The sequence below is a fragment of the Cryptotermes secundus genome, unplaced genomic scaffold, assembly GCF_002891405.2.
Source record: "Cryptotermes secundus unplaced genomic scaffold, Csec_1.0 scaffold442, whole genome shotgun sequence".
Classification (NCBI taxonomy): domain Eukaryota; kingdom Metazoa; phylum Arthropoda; class Insecta; order Blattodea; family Kalotermitidae; genus Cryptotermes; species Cryptotermes secundus.
Window position 1 is genome coordinate 247,879 of NW_019718275.1, and position 23,623 is coordinate 271,501.

Sequence of the window (23,623 nt, forward strand, 5' to 3'; positions counted from 1 at the left end):
TGAGATCGCCTTGCTGTCTGTGTATCCCCGCTATCTACTTTTGAATGCCTAAACCAATGCTTATTAAAGCTGATACGTATATCATGGCAACTGAGCCCATCCCAACGGCTCCCCCCCAGTCTGCGTCTGCATGAGTATTTTTCTTTTGCTGCTACCCAACGGTTCGGGAAAAAGTTACCGCTGCAAATAATGCACACGCAACAATATAAGAATTGTTGGACGCGTCGTTTTCTATGGGGTCAGTGTTGTTTATAAGGAAAGTAAGAGATTTATTTTTCACGGAACTTCTTCTTTACATTTAATTTTCTCAATATAAAAAATATTTATAAACAATATATGTTATATGTGAAAGGTTAAAATCAAGTAGCTTCAATAATTTAGGTAGAATTTTTTATGGGAATTAGTAAAACGGGGTGGTTTATTAATTTTTTTATTGCTACTGGGGTGGGACAAAGTCACTTGTACTGCGGCCACTTCTGGCCTATTGTACCAGCCCCAGATGATAGGTGAGGGTGATTGTGGAGCAATTAGTGGAATGAAGATTGGCAAGGAAAACCGAAGTACCCGGAGAAAACCTGCCCNTTACGCCTTGTACAGCGATGCTCCGTACATTGCATTGCACTTACTACATAAACCAAAGGCGAAAGAGAGAGAGAGAGAGAGTTTAATAGCTTCTTAATTCTTTTACCAATCCCAAAGCGAAGTGAGACTGTCTTGGTCTCAGCACATGGCAGCCACCATCCCAGGTCATGTCCCAATGAACATATGGCCCGATGTTCTTGCAGTTGCCCAGGTCCAATCAATGGAGTCAACTAGAAACATTTAGGGATGGCATACGTGCAGAACAGCTGGGCGCTGGCTGGAGCTAGTTTTATTGGTATTATTATTTTCTCGCCACAAAATGGCGTAACCGTTGGAAATATGTTTATTGTATTTTTCTCGCCTGTTAACGCTAACTTTAATTTTTCTTAGAATTATTATTAATTTATTGCCATTATAGAGACTGTCATATTTTGTATTTTAATTATTTTTGTATATTTCTGTGTACTCGTGCTAACTTTGTAATTGGCCTCTGCGCTGTTAAGTTTGCACGTAAATAAACATGAATTGAATTTAATTAATATTATTATTATTATTAGTAGTAGTAGTTAGTATTAGTATTTCAGCCAAGATGGTACAGTCGGTATAGCGACTGAAAACGGGCTGGGTGACCGAGGGGTCGGAGTTCGAGTCCCATTAAAGGCTATATTGTCTCCACGTCGCCCACACCGGTTCTAGTGAAGGAAAATGTCTTATTTCTGCCAGGAATTAAAGCCTGGCTTTCCATCCTGTAGTCCGTCGCTGTGTTCACCCAGTTATCCGTATTCTGGCGGCCCAGGTTTGATCCCGGGGTAACTGTGACGTTTTTATGTCACATGTTACAGGTGGTAATGACGCCATCCTCGGTGAGGATGGCCCAGGCATGGCTGTGTCTTGGTGGGGACGCATCATGGACCAGGCATGCGTTGGGACATCTCCTCGTGGTCTCGCCGGGATTGCTGAGGGGATAATCAAAAGGGGAAGCACAATTGACCACTGTAGGTCGCGGTGCAAGGGCCGAGAAGGCCTACCCCTCATTCATTCATATCTCTATTCTTCAGAAGTCGCGTTACAAATAATTCATAAGTTCCCTCGCATGAAAATTTTTCGCTCAACTGACATAATGTTATTTTCACATTTGACATGAAAGTGCTTTAGTGAAATACAAAGTTTTATAATTTTTATAGACCTATTACCACACAGAATTTCAGACCATACATTTAATATCGTTCCCATCTCAGGAGTTCGCAAGAAAAAATGTCGATAATAATAACCAAGGCCCGGATTTTGATGACATGTCATCTTTTTTTTTCCTTGTATCCTATTCGATGTCCGTAAATATATAGATCCCGGAGATGAGCTGCTGGTTACAGAAATGTAACTTTTATAGGTCATTTTTCGTCATTTTTAAGTTTTTTGTCATTTTTTTCGGTTTGGGATAATTTTTCGGAAAATTGTTGGACTTTTATGGGTATTTTTTATCATTTAAGCCATTTTAGAGAATTATTCTTCATATGTTTTCAGAAATGTGAATAATATGCAAGTAAAGTGTTCTTTCTCTTTCTCCTGCCTCTACAAAGGCAGCCTGCAGCTGTACCCCAAGTACCTGCTACCACAGTATGCAGTATTAAGTTGTAATAATGTCCCGTCCTTTCCGTTCGTTTTGCGGAAAGTGCTGACATTACATATCATAAAACATTTTTAGCTGGCAGCAGGGTACGACAGTGGTCACTCACACTGCGGCCCATTCCAAGTTCTGTGCAAAGGAATTTGTTTAGTTAAAAATATTTATAGTCAGAATCCCTCTCTTTTTGTGACATACTGTTGCTCAATAAAACTCCGTCTGTCTTCAGTTTCTTGCCCTTGGCCGTATAGACAAAGACACAGTTGATGAAGGATTCTCAGTGTGAAAAGTCAGTTCTGTGTTACACTAAAGTGATTCATTTTATCGCGATGCCTAAAGCAAAGCCATCTAAATCGTATAATTTAAAGCAGATTGCAGCTGAATTTGGAGATGATATATTTTCAACTGACGGTAACATTTTATACTGTAAAATATGTGACATAAAATTATCAGCAGAAAAATGTTTCACAGTACAACAACATATCGGCCGCAACAAGCATATACGAGCAGTGCAAATTTTGAACAAAAAGAAATCTGTGCAAATGTAACTCCAACAGTGTTCATCTGAAGGCGGAAATAAGTCATCGGATTTTTCACATATCTGTGTGATGTTCTGGTGTCCACAAATATTCCGTTTTGGGATCTGAACAAGGAAAAACTGAAAAAAATGAATTGTGGTTTTTCTATCCCAGATGGAATCCAAACTCAGGAAAAACTACCTTTCCAAGTGCTACAACAATATCTGGAAATGATTAGGAATAGAGTGCATGGGAAATTTTCGTTTCCATTGATGAGACCTGCGATACGGAGGCTCGCTACATAGCAAACGTCATCATTGGAACCTTGGAAATTGATGGACCAGGTGAAGTGTTTCTGCTACGAAGGTGAGGTGCTAGAATCAGTTAATCATTCCACAGTTTGTAAACTCTTTGACAAGTCAATGTTTTTACCGTGGCCAGAGGGTATGCGACATGATGACATCTTGCTTTTTGTGACCGATGTGGCCCCATGTAGTTTAAAAGCAGGCAGTGTTAATAAAGTCGTTTTATACGAAAGTGGTGCACGTTACTTGTCTATCACATGCACTGCATAGACTGACAGAGGAAGTGAGATCAAGCTCTCCTCAAGTGGATGCTCTCGTGTCGAGGACGAAGAAGATTTTCGTCAAGGCTCCAGCTTGTAAAATGAAGTTTAAGTCTATGGCTCCTGGTGTTCCACTACCCCCGGAACCCATCATCACAAGTTGGCGAACGTGGATTGATGCTGCAGTTTACTATTGCGATCATGTTCAAGTAGTGAAACACACTGCAGATTCAATAAAGACGGAGGATGCTAGGGCAATTGAAGCTCCTCAGGAAAAGTTCTCGTGCATCGAAATGGAAGGACAGGCAAGGCAAATTTCAGTTCCTTGAGGGAGGAAATGCTTACGGGAGAAAGGAGCAACGCTAGAAGATTCGCTCGCTCTCGTGATACAAATAGCCAGTGATTTGGAGAAAGTGTCAGGGGACAGTGGTAAAATGGTGTAAAGAAAAATGAAACATGTTCTAGATAAGAACTCAGGTTGTGAAACATTACGCAGTATTTCTCGAATTCTGTCAGGAGAGTTCTTCAGCGCTTTCAGTATTGAAGAGGAACTTACTGCTAGTGATTTGGCGCACTTCAAGTACGCTCCCACTGTGTCTGCAGATGTGGAAAGGAGTTTCTCCAAGTACAAGAATGTGCTATCGGACAATAGGCGCTCTCTCACCTTCGAGAATCTCCACATGTTGACTGTAATTTATTGCAATTCTGAATGAGGTGGCACTTAAATATTGGAATATAAACCATATACGTACATTTAATAGTTTTCAAACATGGTAGAAAAAATCGTATTAAAACATTTAGCTTCAAATTCAATCAATATTGCTTAATTTTCAACATAAAAATGAGGACGAACTTAAAAGAGTAACGTTGAGTTCACGGTGTTAATAAAGATTAAAAATACATTTTAAAACAATTAGTAGATTCTCCATGATATGATACATTCTTAGGTTGTTTTCTTACTTTTAGATGATTTTTCGGTCATCTTTATAGGTAATTTTTCTGGATTTTCGGTCATTTTTCTGGATTTTTTCGGTTAATTTTAAAATATTTTTGGTTCATCAAAATATGGGCCCTGATAATAACGGAGCTCTAAAAGTATCAAAATAAGGAGTTATCTAGAGATATTACAGGCCCATTTTCATAAAATTCGGACATGTCTATAACATTAATGTTTGTAGTTGAATTAAGGGACAGTCTCTCCACTCGTCAGCATTGTTCCTAATTCAAACACACTGCTGAATTAACTGCATATAATTTTTCTCAAATCTCCGTCAATGCATTCTTCTCCATCTCATGGCACTTGCATGTGTAATTAAGGTCTACAGATTAGTAAACACACAACACGCGGCGATTTATATCCATGAAAAATCGAAAAATTCAGAATAATGGCTTGATTTTGAAATCATGAACAATTGTTTGACATTTCCCTCCATTTCTCGCCTCCAAAATGGTACAATAGCGCGAAAAAAAATTGCAAGAACAGTGAATTGTCTCTCGAGCATGAAATGAGGAAGAAAGAAAATAGACATGTAAGAGAAATAAAATAGGGACAGTTCTACCAAGTGAAGTGACGTCAGAGAGCTTTCCGGGCAAGCAGTCACGGAAGGGGTTATTGGCCCTTCTGTTCAACAAAACCAACTGCTTCACAGGCGTAATTTCTAGGATCAGTGGCGTTCAACAACGACAGAATTTACGTATCTACCTACGCTAACATAATCTAATTGAGAGTAGATTGCAAATATGCAAATTAAATGAATAAATAAATAAAAAAACATAACCTAAGATTTGGGTGTTGGGGAAAATATTTGGGCCGAAGAGAGATGAAGTGACAGAATGTTGGAGAAAACTGCATAATGAGGAGCTTCATAAATTGTACTCTTCTCCAAGTATAATTAGAATGATCAAGTCAAGGAGGATGAGGCGGGCAGGGCATGTAGCACAAATGTGGGGTAAGAGGAATGCATATAGGATATTGGTGGGAAAGCCAGAAGGAAAGAGACCACTGGGAAGACCAAAGAGTAGGTTGGTGAAGAATATTATAATGGATCTTAGAGGGACAGGATGGGATGGTATCGATTGGATTGATCTGGCTCAGGATAGAGACCAGTGGAGGGCTCTCGTGAACACAGTAATGAACATTCGGTTTCCATAAAACCTTCGGAGTTAACGACAAGTGCTTTTATTTTCAAGTTTTTTTTTCATGCAACCAGATGTATCTTCACGCCGACCCTCCAGCCCTTAACTGACGGTTGAAGCTAAAATGGGCTATTTGGTAGAATAGAAGTGACAGTGACAATTTTCACGAAAAGCTCATGCAAAATAAAGCAAAGCAAAGGTATCCCTGTAACAGGCCTTTGAGGCCCATAGGGTTGTGAGATGTTGCGGTTCCAACATGTTCTAGACAATCGGCTCATAGATGGCGGTAAGGCTGTGAGCCCTACGCGCCGGCCGCCTTTTACCCCCAAGAATATTCCTGGTACTCATTTCTGTTAGATGTTGAATCGACCCCAGGGCCATAGTGCGGCTGGAAGGATTAGGTCAATTGAAAAAAAATCCTCATAGGGACTTGAACCCGCGACCCTCCGGCTTGTAGCATAGTGCCTCAACCAACTACGCTACCGCGTGCCCCAAACGAAAAGCTCACGAGTTCAGTTAAGTAGCGGGGCTGATGCTTCTCTGTACTCTATATAGTATCTTGCATGCTTCCTTTCCTTTCGTCACGTTTTCCGTTTTCTCACGAAGAAGGAATTGTTCTCCCATACTCTTCTCACCGTCTTGCCGTTTAGATAAGAAATGTAGGTGAATGCCAAAAATTGTAAAATAATTCAAATAATACACATTTTTTCTGGGTTGTTAATTTATTCATGGATATAAGTCTCAGTATTATATATATTTAATGATTTTCGGGCCGATCACAAAGGCCGCGCAGTCTAAGGCATGAACCGTCTTCGCTTTTCCGAGCACTGGGATCATGGGTTCGAATCCCACTCAATCCATGGGTGTCTGTGTGTGCGTTTATTCTGTTTGTGTTGTCCTGCGTGTAGGTAGCAGTGTTGCGATGGGCTGATCCTCCGTCCAAGTAGTCCTACCATCTACACAAAAAGAAATTACAAAACTGAAGACGAGGCCAGGGCCTAACAAAGGGCTGTAGTACCACTGATGAACGAATGAAATGATTTTCAGACCTCAGACGCCCAAATGACCAGAGGATTGAGAAGTATTATAATTCTTCATAGCTGATCTGCCAGTGTATGTAATTTTGTAGTTACGCCACTGAACAAACGTTCGGTTTATAATATAGACACTTGTTTTTTTATCGTGAGAACTGAGTGTATGCGAACCAATCAACACTCATTAGCTAGCGATTACTTGTTGCTGATATATCAACATTAGTAAACTCTGGCTTGCAGTATGACCAGAAGACGGACATCAGAACATAAGATGACATCGGATTCGACAGATCGGGCAAGCACTGCTTCGTTAAGCGAAGAGGAGGCCATGGCCACCTACTACATGATGGAACGAAACCATGATCAGCGGGACTCGGATTTAATGAACGGCCTCTACCGTCACAACATCCAAAATGGACACCCCAAAGCGGGAAGTAGCCAGAGCGTATGTAAGTACTCACGTTCTTTACGCGCCTGACAAAATCCTCACTTTATTCCACATGAAGTGAATTTAGAGACCTATGCGTCTACGAGCCTTGATTTTACACAAAATCTGATTTTGATTTTCCTTTACTAGTTCCAAGAAATAGAGCTCTTTTATAAAAGCTAATATTATGCAGATAATAAGAGAATACTACATTAGCTATTCGTAGACTTCAAGAAAACCTATAATTCAGTTAGGAGGGAAGTACTTTACAGTATTCTCAATGAGTTTTGGGTACCCTTGAAACTAGTTGGGCTGATTAAAACGAAAAGTATAGTAAAGTCCGTAGAGTTAAACATTTGTCTAATAAGTTTCCTATCCAGAATGGTCTAATACAAGGAGATGCTTTAACGCCATTGCTTTTTAACTTTGCTTTAGAATATGCCATTAGGAAGATCCAGGAAACCAAGTGGGACTGAAATTAAATGGGACACAACAGCTGTTGGTCTATGCTGATGATGTGACTCTACTAGGTGATAACATAGATACCATAAAGAAAAACACAAACTTTAATTGATCTACGTAGTAAGAAGATTGGTCTAGAAGTAAACACAGAGAAAACTAAGTATATGTTGCTGTCTGTCACCAGAATGCAAGGCAAACTCATGACATAAAGACGGCTAACATACGTTCTGAAAATGAAGCACAGTTCAGATACATGGGAACGACGATAACAAATCAAAATTTGATTCAGGAGGGAATTAAGGGGGAACTGAATTCGGGTAATGCTTGCTGCCATTCAGTTCAGAACCTCCTACTGTCTAAAAGCGTAAAAAATATAATATAAAAACTATAATTTTGCCTGTGGTTCTGTATGGGTGCGAAATTTGGTTTCTGATATTAAGGGAGGAACATAGACTGCAGGTGTCTGAGAACAGAATGCTGAGGAGAATATTTGGACTGAAGAGGGATAAGGTGACAGGATGCTGGAGAAAACTGCATAATGAGGAGCTTCATAATTTATATTCTCCTCCAGGTATAATTAGAATGACGAAGTCAAGATGAGATGGGCAGGGAATGTAGCACGAATGGTGGAGAAGAGGAATGCATATAGGATACTGGTGGGAAAGCCAGAAGGAAAGAACCACTGGGAAGACCAAGGCGTAGATGGGTGGACAATATTAAATTGGATCTTAGAGAGAATGGCTGGGATGGTGTGGATTGGATTGATCTGGCTCAGGATAGGGACCAGTGCAGAGCTCTTGTGAATACGGTAATGGACCTTCTGGTTCCATAAAATGGTAGGAAATTCTTGAGTAGCTGCACAATTTGCGGCTTCTCAAGAAGGGCTCAGCTCCATGAGTGAGTGAATCCTTTGTAGAAAGGAAAAACGACACCGCTGTCGGGCGAGTTTTTCTCTTTTCAGTTTTGGCAGCGATAAGTAATGGCCTACCACATGCAAAAGTTGATACGGAAATAAATAATAAACACAACTTCAATTTATGAATAAAATGATGTATGGCGAAGATTACAAAAATGACGATTATGCAGAATATTGACGTTATATCCGACAATATCACAGACAGAACTATAGACTCAATATATGAAAAAAGTTCTTCCCCACCCCTTAAAATACAATAATAGCGACATTTCGTGACATGTTTGAAACTGCAAGCAATAATAAATATTTCTAAATGGGATTCGCCCTTAAAATTATCTGTTCACGAGTCCAGAACGCTAACTCATGAGCTAGGCTGCATCTCATTTCAAGGTTGAATGCAAACTTACATGAAATAAATATAACGTTAACACAAGATATGAAGGATTCGAAATGTGATATGGAGGCGCAGTGTTCCTCCGAAAAGTCGGTTAACTTTTAAGGGACTACACGGCGTTATATTCTAGAAGATAGAACAGTTCATAACCACCTCTGTAAGAACCTCAAGTCCTAAAATAGGAAAGTAAGCCTTATGAGTTCCGTTTGGAGCTCCTTGCTTAACAATGCCAACTCTCCCTACATATGCTACTACAATATATAACAATCATTAGCATACTTTCTGGTAGGCTATTGAAGGAATCTTCGCCTATTATGTTATGTGAACGGCCACACATCGAGAGGTATGTCAAAATAACTTCTCGCTACTTAGAAGTACGTGGCTACTTTCTTCGGAAGACCATAACACATACTGTTAATTAATTAACTCTGTGGATCGGTGCCCTTCTTTATACGTTAACAGTAGCTCACCTGGTCGTGAAATTCCCTGCCTTTTACGGAACCCGATGTTAAATGTTCCTAGCAAAACAACCACTGAACACTATCCTGGGCAAGCTGAATCCACTCTACAACTCCACATACTATTTCTTTAAGATATATTCCAGTATTATCCTCTTATCTATGCATAGGTCTTCGAAGTGGTCTCCTCCCTTCAGGTTTTCCTTCCAAAATTTTGTTAGCATTTCTCATCTCTCCACATATACTACATTCTCCACATATTTTATCAACTTTTTAAAGTTTGTCATTTAACAACAGTCATATAATATCTGCGGTAGGATGATTAATGAAAGTGGAACAGCTGACAGAATGAGAATTGGCAGAGGAAACAGAAGTACTCTGAAAAACCTGCCCCAGTGCCATTTTATCCATCCCAGATTCCATATAATCTGCCCTGGAACAAAACCCGATCTGCCACGGTGGGAAATCGGCAAGCTATGGTACAGCCGGCTCATCCTTCTTGAATTTATCGCCGTAATAATACTCGAATATGGGACAGCACAAACCATTAAGTTCCCATTATACAATTTTCTCCAGCCTCCTGAAATATATATTTTATACGGTCACAACATTATATCACATTCTACAAAAGTACTTGCTAACAAACAAACGAACAAAACAAACTCCGCGGTCTTAGCCTGCAAGCGAACTATACCGAGTGAGCGACCGCCGCTTGTCGGCGAAGTTAGTGCCAATTTTAGCGGATAGAGAGTGTTGCTTCGTTAGAGCAACGAATCCCCATGCCCGTTAATCTCGGTTTTCTGGACCGGAGCCATTATTTCCTTGAAATAGTTCAATTATCCTCACAAGGCCGAGTGGACCCTGTTCCAGACCCACTACTTCTCAGAAAACCTAGTAGCGCAGGAAATCGAACCTGGACCTCTGGATGTGTAGCCAGGAACTCTGACCACTACACCACAGAGGCGGTCAGATCTCTGTTATCACAGTTTATATTCTACAGAAGGCCTATAGCATATGTGTTAGGCCTCTATGTTGACTGGGGTTAGTGTTGTCCCCACTACAGATGTCTGCACAATGACGACTTCATTATTGAAGGTTTAAATTTAGAAGTATAAAATCTATATTACTTCTATATATTATTATGAATGACATATATCATAAGCATATCCCTCTTAAATATAAAGCTCTGTTTATCTATATGTATATGAGTATTATTGAATGGAACAAAAGATTACTGTGGCGAACAGAACATTTAACCAGATAACAATTCAATACCCACAGAGCTACACAGATGCCCAAAGTTGTGTTTTTGAGACACAGCAAGAGCATGCCATAATTAAAACAATTTATGTTTCAGTGGTGGTAAATGAAGATGCTACTAAAAGTCGTAAGCAGGAACTGGTAAACTGGATCCGCGAAAAGGCCAAGAAATCTTTCACAAAGAAAGTACTCTACAAGCGTGTTCCTATACTCTCCTGGATGCCAAAATACAAAGCACAGGATGCAGTTGGAGACCTTGTGGCAGGAATCACTGTTGGGCTCACGGTTATTCCTCAGTCACTCGCATATGCCAATATTGCTGGCCTTCCCACAGAGGTATGTATCACTATCTCTATAGTTCTGAAATATTTATTTGCAGTTCAGCTTAGAGTGAAATACATTATCATGCCTGAAAAGCGACAGTTGATTCAAAATTTCTTCATAACAGACTCTACACAAATGGTGAACACTATTCTTATACATATGACCTAGAAGACTAAACTAAGGACATATGACTATTCAACTGATCAGGAAACTCTTTTCTTTTATTTAACCAAAACTTCATTGTAATATTTAGAAAAGCATGCCAGTTGAATCCAGTCCTGGTCCTCACTATCTATTCTGTTAAGATATATCTTAATATTATCCTGCTATCTCTCATTTTCTTCACAAATAATGTACTCGTAATCTCTTTGTCCTTGATTTGACCCTAATACTCGTAGTATTACATGAAGTTCCATATATGCCATTTTTAAGTGAAGTGGTGGGTAGTTAAAACTGTTCAGTGTGGAACAGAACTGAGTATAATTGAAGGAAAATACAAAAAGCCTCTGGTATAAGCTTCTTCACAGGTTGTATTTTTGTGAAACAGAAATAATCCAGTGTTTCAGACAATATATTAGTATAATGGCCTACCACAGACAACTAGGAATCTGGTAGACAAATGTCTGCAAAGAACTTCAATATCTTTTTAATGAAAATTCATTCAGACTGAGCAGCATTATTATTCATATTGTGACTAATTATTATGTTATTAATAACATACTAATGAAGAGATGGCTGGATACAACAAAGTGACTATGTACTCCAACTTTATTGTAACAACTCATCTATAATAGCACTGATAATAAATCTTCAAATTATTTGTGCACATGGAATAATGATAAAAATATTTTGTACAAAATTTTACTGTCATTAAACAACCTATCAATTAACTCTAATGCTACCTATTGTTTAGTAGACCCTTATCTCCACACATCCCTCAGTATCTCTCAGTATTAGTGCAGTTTTGTTATTGTGGACAGATAAATAATTTGACGCAAGGGATTTAAAAGTTATATTTTCCATATGACATACTGCACTCAGAAACAATATACAAAGATATTAAAAGCAGTAATCTAGTTCCTATTATGAGAAATGATTACACATGTTCACCATTGATTCTGATGTTAATTCCTGCAGAATTGTTCTTTGAATTATAAGGCTATAAATAGAATATGAATTAAGGTTTACACTTCACAAATATTCTGATCTATTTTATCCAGTTTATAGTTTCAGAATCTAGGCAACTATTTTTCAAGAAAATTGCTTTCAAATGCAAACAGCCTTTTAATAATTCTACATATTTTTCTTAGGAACTGGGATAGCGTAATCAGTATAGTGACTGGATACGGGCTGGACAACAGAGGGGTCGGAGTTCAAGTCCTAGTAGGGTCAAGAATTTTATCTTCTCCAAGTCGTCCAGACCAGCTCTAGGGTTCACCCAACCTCATATCCAGTGGGTACTGGGGTCTCTGTCCCTCATAGTAAAGTGCCCAGGGCATGAAGCTGACCACTCACCACCAAATAATGCTGAGGTCAAGAAAATGTGGAACTATACATCCACTCCCCCATACGCCTTCATGGCATAGTGCTTAATTAGTTAAGCATAGGGACAACTTTACCTTTACCTTTCACATATTTTTCTACTTGTTAAGTTGGAATGTACTTTTGGGGGGCTCCAGAATAGAAGACAGCCATGCTGTCAGGCAAGTTAACCTGCTGTCTGGACAATTTAAATTCCACAGCATAAATAAGACAAATGTGTTAAGTAGGCCACTCATCTCTGTCTAGTGATAAGATCTACAGACCTGTGTAGATCACTTACATTTGAGACATGCTTTAGACAATGTATAATACTTTCATCACTTTAATGAACATCATAACTATGTCTCCGGTGCACTTAATGTTGCAGTATGGTCTGTACGGCTCATTTCTGGGCTGCTTCCTGTACATTCTGTTTGGCAGCTGTAAAGATGTGCCCATGGGACCCACAGCAATTGTCTCACTACTCACATATCAACAGGTTGGCAATCTCGGAATTAATGCTCATTACTATGCTATCCTACTCTGTTTTCTGGCTGGATGTGTTGAAGTTTTAATGGGCACCCTTGGACTAGGTGAGTGTACAACTTTGTTTTGCCCTGTCAGAAATTCTTATAGTACCATCTGGTACTATTATTTGTGGATAACATGGTTTTCACAGTGAATGATTTACTTATTCCATTCATTTGCATGTTATTTAATTATGCAATCAGTAACTCACATTACATAGTGTCAGATAACTGGCTGTAACAGTGAATGAAGTGGAAAGCATAGGGCTGGAAGCATCCATAGCATAATACAAGGTATTATCCTAGCATTTGTCTGGAGGGATTTAGGAGAATGAAGAAGTCAGTCAGGACAGTAAGTGTACTGGTCAGCATTCAAATCGAAGACTTCCTGAATGCACTTCATAAGGGTTACCACATGGGCCAACTTGATCAGTTTCACAGCGTGAGACTGTTACATCCATAAGTTATAACAATTTTTTCAAGTTCACATTTGTATAGCATTGAATGGAATGGGTAGTATGAATGACAAAATGAAAAATGAAGTGAAAGTCAGCAGTCACGGCTTATTTTAAGATACTACTGCAGTCCCTGCTTGCTGAGACAAATGCAATGCCAGGATGGCTGGCCACTACACCAGTAGTTGAAACCTGAAGGAGTGATAATCACTCAAACATGACACTCAGTGGTCTCAAAGAGAGATGATTTCTTTTCATCATTATGAATACTTTAGCAGAGGAGGCTCTTGTATCCAAGTACAACATTTGACACAAACATCAAACCAAACTTTAACCCTTTGCTACATTTAACACAAAAGAATGTAATGAAATTAAAATAAAATATCCCTCCCATGTGAGTAGGGGTTATGAAGGTCAAAGAGACAATTAATACAACACTGGACACAGCAGCACTTCAAACACTGAGAATTTAAAATATTGTCTAATTAAGTTTGAACTGTTTGTCTGAAGCATTGTTAAATCTATTGCTTACTGAAGCATGCTTGTATATATAACATATACAGCCCTTTATCTAATTAGTAGGTCTTATTATTAAGCTTGACCCATACTAAATTAAGTTGATTAATGCCAATAAAGGAATACGGTAGAAAATTTAATATAAAATTAATTATATCCGAGTAATGTTGGTATGTTACTAATGGTCAATGAACATTTATGGACTTCGTTTGAATCATACATAAACATAGATACAGAAAATGAACACCGTACAGCATAAATCATGCATGTTTCTTAACATTATCACTTGAATCATGCTATTATTTCAACTTTATATCAAGGCAGAAAGTAATATGAATTGAAATTTCCTTGTGCAACCCAATAAAACCATCAACTTTCATGTGCTCTGTCACTAAATTAATTCTTTCTTCAACAAGTTTTCTATCGATCTAGTTTTCCAAAATATAAGCACCACACATTTCACTGCTAAACAAGCTTTTCTTTGTTACGTTTACAGGATTTGTAATAGACTTCATATCAGGCCCTGTCTCATCAGGATTCACGTCAGCAGCGGCTCTAATCATTGTGACATCACAAGTCAAAGATATATTGGGTATACATGCATCAGGAAACACTTTTATTGAAAACTGGGACAGTCTGTTTCATTCTATGAAAGATACAAGGACATGGGACACAGTCCTTGGAGTAGCCTGCATTGCAGTTCTGCTCCTCATGAGGGTAAGAATAAAATTCTTTCATTTCCATTGATTATATATCTTCAAGCTTGGTAACGAGGGCTTAGGTAAAAAATTCTGTTGATGGACAGATAAAACTTCCCCATCATGAACTCTTCATACAAAGTGCATAACAATACATCATTTGAAGAAAAAATGGGGTAATATAAAATGTGTACCTTGTCAAAAGCAACAAGTTTGAAAAATATTTCAGCCTCTTGAGTATTTAAGCAAATAAATCTAAAAATGTAAATATGCCTTTTGAGCATGCCTTCCTATGTACATCCACTGAATATTCAACAAACTGTGACCTAGTCATTCTGACTGCTCTTTAAGAAGTATCAAAATATTCTTTAGGGATAGGGATGCATGGAAATCGAGTTCCCCCTCCCACTAAAAAATTCATTGCTGAGCTTTTGGTTTATGACTCTATTTTCCAATGAAATTTTGTCAGAAACAAGTCATCTGAGGAAGTTTCATGAGTTTGAAACTGAAGTTTTGCAACGCTTCCCATAAACAGCACATCTTTTAGCAAAGTAACAACTCCATGGAACACTGCCCATCATGCATAGCAAATAGTCATGAAATTCCTCATATTTTATGAAAGTGAAGGTTTGTTACCATGTTTGCAACAAACCTCTAAAGGACCCTATCCTGAGCCAGATGAACCCAGTCCACATCCTCATCACTACTCTTTTTTATATGCATTTTAATATTATCCTCCCATCTGTGCATAGTTCTCCCAAGTGTCTTGCAGCAAATCACTGTAAATGTACATATTTTGAAGATAATATTTATAGAATTGATTGCTACCTTCCTTGTAGTTACTGACCATGGTGAAAGTAGGACCTAAAGATGAAACACAGATGACTACAACGCAACGAGCTATAAATAAGTTACTCTGGCTCATTGGTACATCCCGCAATGCAATTCTTGTTGTAATCTGTGGTTTCATTGGCTACCATTTTGAAAACACAGATACAATTAAAATAACAGGTGAGTATCAAGTGAATGTAATCTGTACCTTAGTTTTTCTTTTAGTTTCTTGGGGTGGGGTGAGACTGAGTCCACTTGGTAACTCGGCCACTAACTGGCCTATTGTACAAGCACTGGATGACAGATGATGAGTGTGGAGCAGTTGGAGGAATGAAAATTGGCAGGGAAAACTGAAGTACTTGGAGAAAACCTGCCCCAGTGCCACTCTGTCCAGTACAAATCTCACATGACTTGACCTGGGCTCAAACCTGGACTGCTGTGGAAGGAAGCTGGTAACTAACTACCTGAGCTATGCCATGGTCTTTTTTTTTATTGTTAGTGGGGTGGGACTAAGTCCCTTGTACTGTGGTCAATTCTGGCATATTGTACCAGCCCCAGATGATAGGTGAGGGTAATTGTGGAGCAATTGGTGGAATGAAGATTGGCAGGGGAAACCGAAGTACTCGAAGAAAACCTGCTCTAGTGCCAGTTTGTCCACCACAAATCCCACTTGACCAGACCCCCGGGATCGAACCCGGGCTGCCACGGATGGCACAGTCTTAATTTGTACATTACCCCGATGTCAGCAGGACTATAAAATTTATTATTAAATACATATTTCTGTATATAATTTCCACCAATACAGATTCTATGCTACTTGTCAGGTACAATTTTGAAGTAATGCATCATTGCCTTGCTTGTAATTGTTTACATAAAAAGAATATTTGATACATAATTTGTAGTGCTTATGATTAATCTCCATACAAAATTTCCCATGAATAATTCCAGTATTTCACAGGTACTTCCATTAAACTGAAAGAAAAATATAGTATCATTTATGTGGTCAGCACACTGTTGTTCTATATATGTATATACAACTAATACAAACTGCATGCTTTTGAAACATCTACCACCATACAAAATTTCATGCTATCTACGAAATTCTCTTGGCTGTCATGTTGGCATTAGTGACGGCAACTAAAACACAATAAAACAAAATATTACAAAAAGAAGTTTACTAGGGTAGTCCCTGGAGAATTAACCAATTGTATGCAGTAAACAACTTCATTATCATAAAATTCAGAACAACAAATACTCAATTAAAACGTCATTAAGGAATACTAGAGGGTTAACACATGGAAGGGTATGTCCATTAGTGAGCCAGCTGCGTCCTTTATAGAGACAATTGATCACTACTTCCTCTCATTATGAAGATCCCACAACTGGCTTCTGTGCAGTTCTGCATCAAATCTGAATAAATGGCGTTTCTAAAGAATTGTTAAATTATTTTGCATAAACTTCCATTTAGATTTTTATCATCAGATAATTACATCACAAGTAACCACTACTTATATCCATTTAAAGATCCTCTAAGGCCTCTCCTTGAAGGACAATCGTTGGTTTATAAAAGAAGTCAAATGTAAAACTTAGTCCCCACTGTTTCTACATTTTTTACACTCCACCTCTGTCCTTTCTGAATGTTGCTTCACTTTGCTGTAGACATGTTATGGCTTTCTGGAGTATACTGGTTAGTAGGCATCGGGCCTAGCTTAGCATGAATCCATTATCTCAGCTGAAACTGGTGGTGCATAAACAGATCTCAATGGCCTCCTTCAGCAGAGTGATTCACATACCTTGTTATTCTGTCTAGTAAAGTTGTTTCATCAAAATATATTCCATGGATTGTTTTTACATTCTGTTCTAGTAGATTTGTTTGGTTGGTAAGATATGCTATCTGTACCTGGCTTCCATAATAAACAAATCTGTTTGTGCTACATGTACTAAGTTCAACAACTTAACAGCACTTCTTATCAATCTGCAACTGACCATACACAATTTACATTGTATATGAATGTGGTACCAAGGAGGCTCTTGGATACCCTCTGTAACATTCATTAATATTTATTCACCGCATTTCTGATGCATGGATGTTAATATTTATAGGAAATATCACTCAAGGACTTCCAGAATTTAAAATCCCTCCGTTTGAGTTCTATGACAGCACTACAAACCACACTGTAAGTTTCACTGACATGTGTTCGACCCTGGGTACTGGCCTCATCATAGTTCCTCTCGTGGCACTGTTGGAAAACATTGCCATTTGCAAGGCCTTCTGTAAGTAACCACACCTGATTTTATTTATCTGAGTTTATATTAAAAAGATGCTGTCGAGGTGAACAGTTTTCTTGTACGTAGGCAAGTCAATAAGTAAGTTACTTAAACAAATAAGAGTACTGATTTGAAAAATGCTTTTGTTTCTCTGCATAATCTCCGTGTACATTGAGGCACTTGTCCCATCGTTTCACAAGCCCCTGAAAACCAGCAGCATAACATTCTTTGGGCTGCTGTCAGAACCAGGCGTGTTCACACGGCATGGCCTACCCCATAATGCATGACGGGTTGCATGCTTCCGTTGAATGGCCTTACAAAGTTTCCTGACGATGTTACAGTAGGAGTCGGCATTTACGGTTTGTCCTTGAGGCCGGAATGCGGTGAGCAGTATGCCTTTGTGATCCCAGAAGACTGTGAGCATCACTTTCCTGGAGGATGGTGTCACCTTAATCTTTCTTTTGGCAGGCGATGCAGGATGTTTCCACTGCATTAACGCATGCGTTGTCTCAGTCTGGTAATGGTGAACCCAAGACTCATCACCTGTGACAATTTGGGCTAGCATATCATTTTCTTCCTTGTGGTAGTGATTGAGATTCATTCATTTCCTTTATTTTCCATATATCCATACAGGCAAAAATCCTAGGATGTGGAAATAGTCCATTTGATTATAGATGTATACATGTAATAGATTACATAAGTCACACAACTAAAATAACACACACCAGTTAACTAACATAGGTAATATAAAAAAAAANTTACCAACTATATTAAAATGTGGCGTTAAGCATTCAAATTTATGTTCCTTTGTAATTAAAATTAAAATTAAGATGCTGTAATGCCAGACCCATTCTTTGCATTTTGTGTTGTGGGGCCAGCATGTGCGGCACCCATCGTGCACAGACTTTGTGAAAACCTAACCTGTCATGCATTATGGGGTAGGCCATGCTATGTGAACACGCCTTGGTTCTGACAGCAGCCCAAAGAATTTTATGCTGCTGGTTTTCAGGGGCTTGTGAAACGGTGGGACAAGTGCCTCAATGTACAGGGAGATTATGTTGAGAAATAAGCATTTTTCCAAGTTAGTACTCTTATTTGTTTAAGTTCTGTATCCATTTGTAACTTACTTATTGACTTACCCTCATATCACAAATATTTGTACATGTTAAAAGTACAAGATCATTAATCTAGACTTCCCTCATAACTGCATGTTGTATAAAAAGAGGACATGGCATGACATGTTCATTTTATTATTACTTTCAAAATAAAAGTTGGAGGTCATAAAGAGAAATACTTTATGCCTACATCATTTTTTTTGTACAATGTAGTAGTATTTAGAAAATTCAAAAGGACAATTCAAGATTCACATAAAAGAGGTTATTCTTCTGGCTGACACATATCAAAATTAAATTAACTGACAACATTTATACTTCCCCAATGTCAAATCTGTGTCATAACCTCTCCATATTTATCCATTTTATGCACTCTCTACATACAACACATCAGTATTCATATTGTGGTTTTCTTGGTTATGGCACTGTGTAGCCTTACAGATGTTTACCAATGTTTCAGAGGTACACCTTGTACATCTTCAAGGTAGGTGTGACTATAGATAGGGTTTGAATCAGTTACTGGAATTACTGAACTCTTACAGAACATACTACAAGTAAAGAACACAGTCTCCAAAGATCATTGTAACTACAGCACACAGTCTCAGTCTTTACTAGCCATTGCTTGTAGTGGCTTCCAACAATGGACGTTTCCTTCCTCTGAGTTCTCAAACTGTCCCCAGCCTCAACTACTGGCTTCTCACTCCTCATAACTGCAACTCACATCTGACTCAATCAACAACTCAGAGTCAGTGTTGCAGTAACTTTACAAGCGGCAGTTTACCGCCAATCAGTTCAGCTTGGCAAAAAGCCCCTTGAGACTCACAACCAGTATTTATTTTTTTCCCAACTGAACACTTGCGGTCGTAGTCCTTATGTAACATCCTCTCTGATGATGAGAAGATGGGTCTGTCATTTACAATTGCTGCTGGCCTTTGCCAGTGCAGTCACTCTCACGGCCGAGTCCTGCGGTACTCACGACCATATTTTACTGTCTCAGATTCAAGACTCCCCCAACTTGGAGGGCCAGGTCCCCATATTTATATCCACCAGGAACGGGGTGGCCCAGTTATATCTCCACGCACTGGGTTCCCTTTTCATCACATCCTATGACTCGCAGGGCTATGGTGGAGGTATTCGACCATGCGTCAATAATTCAACTACTAATTCTTGTGTTAGAGCACACAGAAAACATTTCTTCCATTATTATGTGCTGATGTGTCTGCACAGTATGATCAAAGCTTATACAGTTCTAAGCAATAGTAATTAAATATTACATTGTAATAATCGATGGCATAAACCTAATTACCAGAACTCAAATACCTGTTAAGTGGTTACTGGAAAATTTTACATGGAATCAACTTTACCATAAGAATGTAGCTAAATACAGTTTGTTAATGCAGCTCACCATTAATAAATGTTATGAAATTACAGGGTAATTCACACAGAAACAGAACACAATGAATCAGGATAACAGCATAAATTGGACAATAAAATAATATTTCAATCACAAACCAATTCATGTATTACATTTTATTCGCAGAACAAATAATTGTTTTCATAAATACCATCATTCAACTTTGTGTTGGTACAGAAGTGTTTTCACACACACAAAAACTGTAATATAATGCACAGATTATTTTCAACCACAAAAAATTATGGTAAAGCTAACCACATACACTGGGTACGATACTGTCTTTGATATAAGCCGGTAGACTTTGTCAGTAACATGAAGTTACATGATTGTTGTCAATAACCACATACTATACTTTGCCGCTGATCACACATACCACCCTGAATGTAAAGCATGCGTCAGTAAGCACAAAGATGGGCTTGAATTAAGGCTGACTGTCTTCATGTTGCAGCAAATGGAAAACCTGTTGACGCAACTCAGGAACTTCTAGCAATGGGTGTCTGTAACATTGGAAATTCTCTTGTGCAAGGATTTCCAGGGTCAGGCTCACTATCTCGTAGCGCAGTCAACAACTCTAGCGGGGTCCGAACCCCACTTGGTGGTCTCTATACAGGTATGCTCCATATTTCATTTAGTAGTCAGGAAGTCGCTAGAACATTACTTGAAATATCACAATAATGAGAATACTTCTCTCTAGAACTCGCCAGATAGTCTAAAGATGCACTTTATTTAACAATGCTTTCAAAGCTGCAAAGGTAATGTCTTTTCAAATGGGAGGATAACTGTGAATGAAGAATTAAGGATATGGAAGGATCTGTGACCAATTTTAAGGTAGTCCTAGTACAATATGCGACCAATAGGGATCCCTCTATCTCCTTCCACACCACATGACCTACAATACAGGTTAAGCAACATTATGCTTGGTAAGCACTTGGATTAGTAGCTGCATGGGAACACTTGTTGCTGACGGCTTTTTGTTGCACTCAGTGGACATTAAATGAGTATTTTTTTATAACATTTATTTTCCTCTTCACTACCCCTACTGGCTTGGACCAGCACCAGCTCCCCACCCTTCATCCCATGGTCTGTTGGACCAAAACCCATGTACAGAAGAACACTCACTCACCCTCCTCACTTTGTCACTGAAGATGAAGCTGCATATACTACCAAAACATCACATAGTGCAAAGAGTCAAAAGCAAAACAATTATAAATATTTTAAAGTATTGGAACAGCTGCTGTAGTTGTAAAGACTTCAGATTTTACAGCCAATTATATATTGTTTATATTGTATGTATATATTTTAACTTTTAGAACATGTACTGTAATCGTGGCTTCTAACTGTATTGATGTAAAGGTGTCCCTCTGAAGATGGTCTCTGAAGACTGAAACATGTAAGGGCACGAATAACTGAAATTAGAAAATCTTAACCAGTCACACTGGATAGAACTATTTAACTTTTCATTGCAGAATATATTTTTTTTATTTTTTATTATTCTTAGTGGGGTGAGACTGAGTCCACTTGGTACTGCGGCCACTACTGGCCTATTGTACTCATCCCAGATGATAGATGATGGTGACTGTGGAGCAACTGGTGGAATGAAGATTGGCAGGGGAAACCGAAGTACTTGGAGAAAACCTGCCCCAGCTCCATTTTGACCACCACAAATCCCACATGACCAGACCAGGTCCCCAGGCCACCACGTTGGGAATCCAGCGACTAACCGCTTGAGCTATGACACAGCCTGAAAGCAGAATCAACTTCCAACATTGAACAACTTTCAAAGCCTAAAATCAGTACTCCCCTGCATGGTGCCCAGGCACAGCGGTAACATTACCAATATTATGAACATTCATGTTGAAAATTACTATAAGAGTAAAACTGTCTCTTGTCCAGTATTACAAGTCAGTGATCCTAATAACAAAGAAAACCATGACACAAACAAAATTGATATATTTAACACCATCAGACCTTGGAATAAGAATATACAGTTGTGGATACAGGTATTTATATAAAAGATATTATCAGAAAACTATACATCCTTCCTTTATAAAATCAGAGAACTAGCACACTGCTCAGTATTTTATAGATGCTGCACTCATTATAACCAGTACACGTACATGAAATTATTCCGTAACACACTTTGTTTTATCAAGCACTTTCATTATCATGTACATTTTGTTTATACAGGTTTGCTGGTAATGTTGTCATTGCTGTTCCTCACGCAGTACTTCTTCTACATTCCCAAGGCAGCACTTGCAGCCATTATTATTGCAGCTGTCATATTCATGGTAGAAGTCCATGTTGTGATACCAATGTGGAAAACAAAGAGTGAGTACATGCTTGCCAAATGTACAAGGTCAGGACAGCCACAAAATTCTGATCGATGAAACCAACATCAACCATTTGTGGATCTATTAAAAGGAACGAAATTACAAGTCAAAGCAAAAACAGTCCCTTGTAAATTTGATACTGTAATGCTTACCTTATACGGAGCAGTTATTATCTCACCATCCAAAACCAGTTGCAATCTCGATACCAGTCTTTGTCCGCTTGTTACATCACTGTAATGCCGCTGCTCAGTCATGGCACTGGCCTCATCTTTCTTCTTCTCTCTGCTTGCACTGAAGTAACTCGAGATTCACAGCACTCTGTATTTTACATCTTCTTGTATACACACATCTGCAATTTGCTTCTCTTCTTGCCTTCTGCCATCAATAAAGGCTATCCTTTCCAGAATTTTACAGGAATCCACAGAAAACTCCAAAGTGACAAGCACAATTCCTACTCCTTGCCAATTACTATAAGGATTATAAAGTCAAGGATGAAATGAACGTGATGTATAGCACAAATGGGAGGGAAGAGAAATGTGTACCCATATTTGATTGGAACACATGAAGAAAAGAGAGGCGTTGGCAAACAGATCTTAAACAGGATATGAACTATGGGGTTCAAATAAAAGCAGAATATTTACTGGGTAGCTAAATAACTGTTAGCTTATCAAGCAACACTCTACTCTTTAGAATTTGGTTAATTTAGAAAGTGGTTTGTTTCGCCACAGGGGCGAGAGGTAGTTCTTTACTCTAAAGAGTCCAGAGTGCCACTGGGGCCCATCCAGCCTCCCACCCAATGGGTATCGGGGGCTTCTTCCCCAGGGGTAAAGCGGCCAGGGCATGAAACTGACCACTCACCTCCATCTAGTGCCGAGGTCAAGAATGCTAGAGTTATACCTCTATCCCCTCATACGTCTTTATAGCATTAATTTAAATATTCTCTACTTGCCTTTATGTCAAAATGTCTCCTGTAGCGATGTTTACTCAACTGCTTTTTCTGTTGTCTCGAATCAATCACCTGTCATTCACTGACGAAATATTCACTTCCCTTTTCCCTATTTTCATTCCCTTTTACGCTGCGGAACTAACTGCTTCAGATAACTGCTGCTTCTTGAATTCTTGAAACACGACCGGAAAGATCGAATTTCAATTGCCTCCACTATTCAATTCGATTCTCAAGGTATCGATAATGACGTTACCAATCCTAAGAAAACGCGCCAATTAAAATTTAGTGCAAAGATGCATTCTGTCAGA

The 23,623-nt window shown here is 38.7% G+C and overlaps 1 protein-coding gene across 2 annotated transcripts in view; it reads left to right on the plus strand.

Moving 5' to 3' along the window:
- The window catches only part of LOC111875332 (sodium-independent sulfate anion transporter), a 50,680-nt gene that overhangs the window by 20,962 nt on the left and 6,095 nt on the right, over positions 1–23,623 (plus strand). For both annotated transcript variants that reach the window (XM_033755801.1, XM_023871494.2), the window contains exons 2-9: positions 6,697–6,905; positions 10,471–10,709; positions 12,607–12,811; positions 14,213–14,433; positions 15,254–15,425; positions 17,349–17,519; positions 20,488–20,649; positions 22,227–22,367. In XM_033755801.1, the coding sequence (XP_033611692.1) occupies positions 6,698–6,905; positions 10,471–10,709; positions 12,607–12,811; positions 14,213–14,433; positions 15,254–15,425; positions 17,349–17,519; positions 20,488–20,649; positions 22,227–22,367 (1,519 nt within the window). In that variant the 5' untranslated portion in view covers position 6,697. The remainder of the gene's footprint in view (positions 1–6,696; positions 6,906–10,470; positions 10,710–12,606; positions 12,812–14,212; positions 14,434–15,253; positions 15,426–17,348; positions 17,520–20,487; positions 20,650–22,226; positions 22,368–23,623) is intronic.